Source organism: Mandrillus leucophaeus, unplaced genomic scaffold, assembly GCF_000951045.1.
Source record: "Mandrillus leucophaeus isolate KB7577 unplaced genomic scaffold, Mleu.le_1.0 Scaffold537, whole genome shotgun sequence".
Lineage (NCBI taxonomy): Eukaryota > Metazoa > Chordata > Mammalia > Primates > Cercopithecidae > Mandrillus > Mandrillus leucophaeus.
This window is the reverse complement of record NW_012105775.1, coordinates 2035007-2037656: the sequence shown is the minus strand read 5'-3', so window position 1 is coordinate 2037656 and position 2650 is coordinate 2035007. Positions and strand designations below refer to the sequence as shown.

Sequence of the window (2650 nt, the reverse complement as noted above, 5' to 3'; positions counted from 1 at the left end):
CAACAACAACAACAATAATAATAATTGCTCATTAAAACAGTAATAATTGCCACTATCTCAATGATTAAATTAGATATCAGGAGTATATTAACAAATTGTACTTAGGTTCATTTAATGCCTGCCATGTGCTGAGTCCTATGTTCAATGCTGTGTATGCAAATGAACAAGAATGTATTAGCATAGTTCATGAATTTGTTATCTTATTATCTAGTAGAAAGGACAGACCAAGAACAATTACATCAGCAAGTATTAATACAGTATGACTTATGCCATGATAAGTGAAGCACAAGACATTCTGATCACCTGCAGTTTACCCGGTGGAGTAGAGTAGGGGCGGGAGCTATCAGGGACTGAGAACGGAGGGGCCACCACTCATGAAGTGGGCACAGAAGCTAGGGAGGAAACAGGATCTTCAGCAGAGGAAAGAACATGTGCCAAGGTTACAGGTCAGGAGCAAGACATCATGGGGACTAGAAGAAATTCAGTATGGCTGGGGACAGAGGCAGTGGAAATTTAAGGCAAAATATGTAAGGAGGAAGGGAGTGAATGTGGCAAAAAAAGTGGGCAATGGAAGCAAGGCTGATCAGATTTGCATTTTAGAAGGAGAAGGGGACAGATGAGGGAAGCAAGGCTGGACAGAAAGTGCCCAGTAAGGATGCTCCAGCAGCCGTGCTGGTGATGAGTGGGGTTGGCAGGGATTAGGGCAGAAAATTGCCCCTGTGGGTCTTTGTCACACAGAAGACCACAGGAACATTGTAAAAAGACCCTTGAGACTGGGTACCTGGGAGAACAGTGATCCCATTATCACAAATAAGGGAAAGAAGGAGAGAAGGCACGGGGAAGTGGGAGGAGCTTCTGCTTCAATGTCTGGCTTCAAGAGATTACATGGAGCCCCTTTGGAAAACTTGTCAACAAGGTCAAAATCACTAGCCTGGCATTCAAAGGATCATTCAAGGGTACAAACGCCATATCCATCTCCGAGTCCTAGGACTGTGGCACTATTCTAGCCTGTAGTAAGAAAGACAGCCTAACACTGAAACTCAAAACAATCTCCCACAGACGGGTTCTGAAATCACATTTTTAAGAAAATATTCTGCATTTCAGGGAATGCCTATGACACACCCGTTATTAATTTCTATGCCAGCATGCCAAGAGATAATGGGGAAGGGAGACAAATAAAATGATAAAATAATGACAAAAAATGAGGTTGATTAATGCCTACAAAGTGTCTCTTATGCTATTCGCTCTCTCTCTCTTTTTTACTTTGAAAATTCCTCTAATAAAAGGGTATTTTCCCCAATTATACATATTGAGTACACTTCTGTTTTGTTTTTGTTTTATTTTTAACCTGAAAGTGAGAATCAACAAATATTGATATCTAAAAATATTTTAGATAATGCTAACAGTACTTCTCGCCTCATATTTTTCACAATTTTCATAAATTTGAGTACATTATGCTATTTAAAAATTTCTCTCACCTTTTCCTTTGTTCTCAACTCATCAAACATTTGCTGAATTTCTAGTTTCCAGTCATCTTGCATGGAATGAAAAGATTCTTGAGGCATTTCAGTCATCACTGCCCCTTCAATAGCAGTCAGCTGTTCAAGAATTAAGGCAAATGATGGACGAATATGAGGGTCTTGTTCCCAGCATTCTAAAATAAACAAGAATCACATTAATTCCATCTCTCAACACAGTTCAGATTATCCCCAAGACATCAGAGTTGCTAAGAAATGTTTTACACGGAAGTGTATTTCAACTTAACATTTGTCATTCCAAACTGGAAGCCTCCATTTATAGTATCTGCTCCTGGAGATACTAAGAATCCATTGGTAATAGTTTGAATAGTTTATTTTACACAGTGTTCATGTCACAGGCATGTAGAATAATGACTATTAGAGGAGGCTGTTGCTGTCTATACGATACCACATTTAATAAATGGATATGTGCTTCCCATGCTTTACTACGGATACCATGTTTCGGGGGTTAAGCCACCACAACCAGATGATTTACTGATATGGAGTCATGTAACTCAAACAAAGTCTCTAAAATGCTATATCCACATGAGAAGTTCTAAAAAATAGCCTAACAATGAAGGAAGGTAACTTGAGGCTTACAAAAAGAGTTAGTTAACAATTTCTAAAAGATAAGGATCAAATAGACATGGTCCTGGCAAAATCATGCCTGTTAAGACCATAAGGCATTTCTGTTCACTAAGTCAAATTTAAAATAGCAGATTTGGGGCCAATTCAATACTGTTTTTGAACTCTACTCACGTACTTAGTGAAAACATTTTTACTATTCAGTTGAGTTTTATACATTAAATAAGTCACTGATAAAACTGGATTGTATTTAAGCTACTTAGTCCATTAAAACTTTACCAGACATTCTAGATCAAAGACTAGGTTTCTGATTCTTTTTTTTTGACAGAGTTTCACTCTTGTGGCTCAGGCTGGAGTGCAGTGGCATGATCTCGGCTGACAGCAACCTCCACCACCCAGGTTCAAGCGATTCTCCTGCCTCAGCGTCCCAAATAGTTGGGATTACAGGTGTGCGCCACCACGCCCGGCTAATTTTTGTATTTTTGGTAGAGACGGGGTTTCGCCATGTTGGCCAGGCTGGTCTCGAACTCCTGACCTCAGGTGATCCG

General features: G+C 39.5%; 1 protein-coding gene across 1 annotated transcript in view; it reads right to left on the bottom strand.

Moving 5' to 3' along the window:
• Window positions 1–2650, bottom strand: part of LOC105551895 (mitogen-activated protein kinase kinase kinase MLK4) — a 60977-nt gene that overhangs the window by 29205 nt on the left and 29122 nt on the right. Inside the window, exon 4 of the mRNA XM_011997322.1 lies at window positions 1479–1654. Within this exon, the coding sequence (XP_011852712.1) occupies window positions 1479–1654 (176 nt within the window). The remainder of the gene's footprint in view (window positions 1–1478; window positions 1655–2650) is intronic.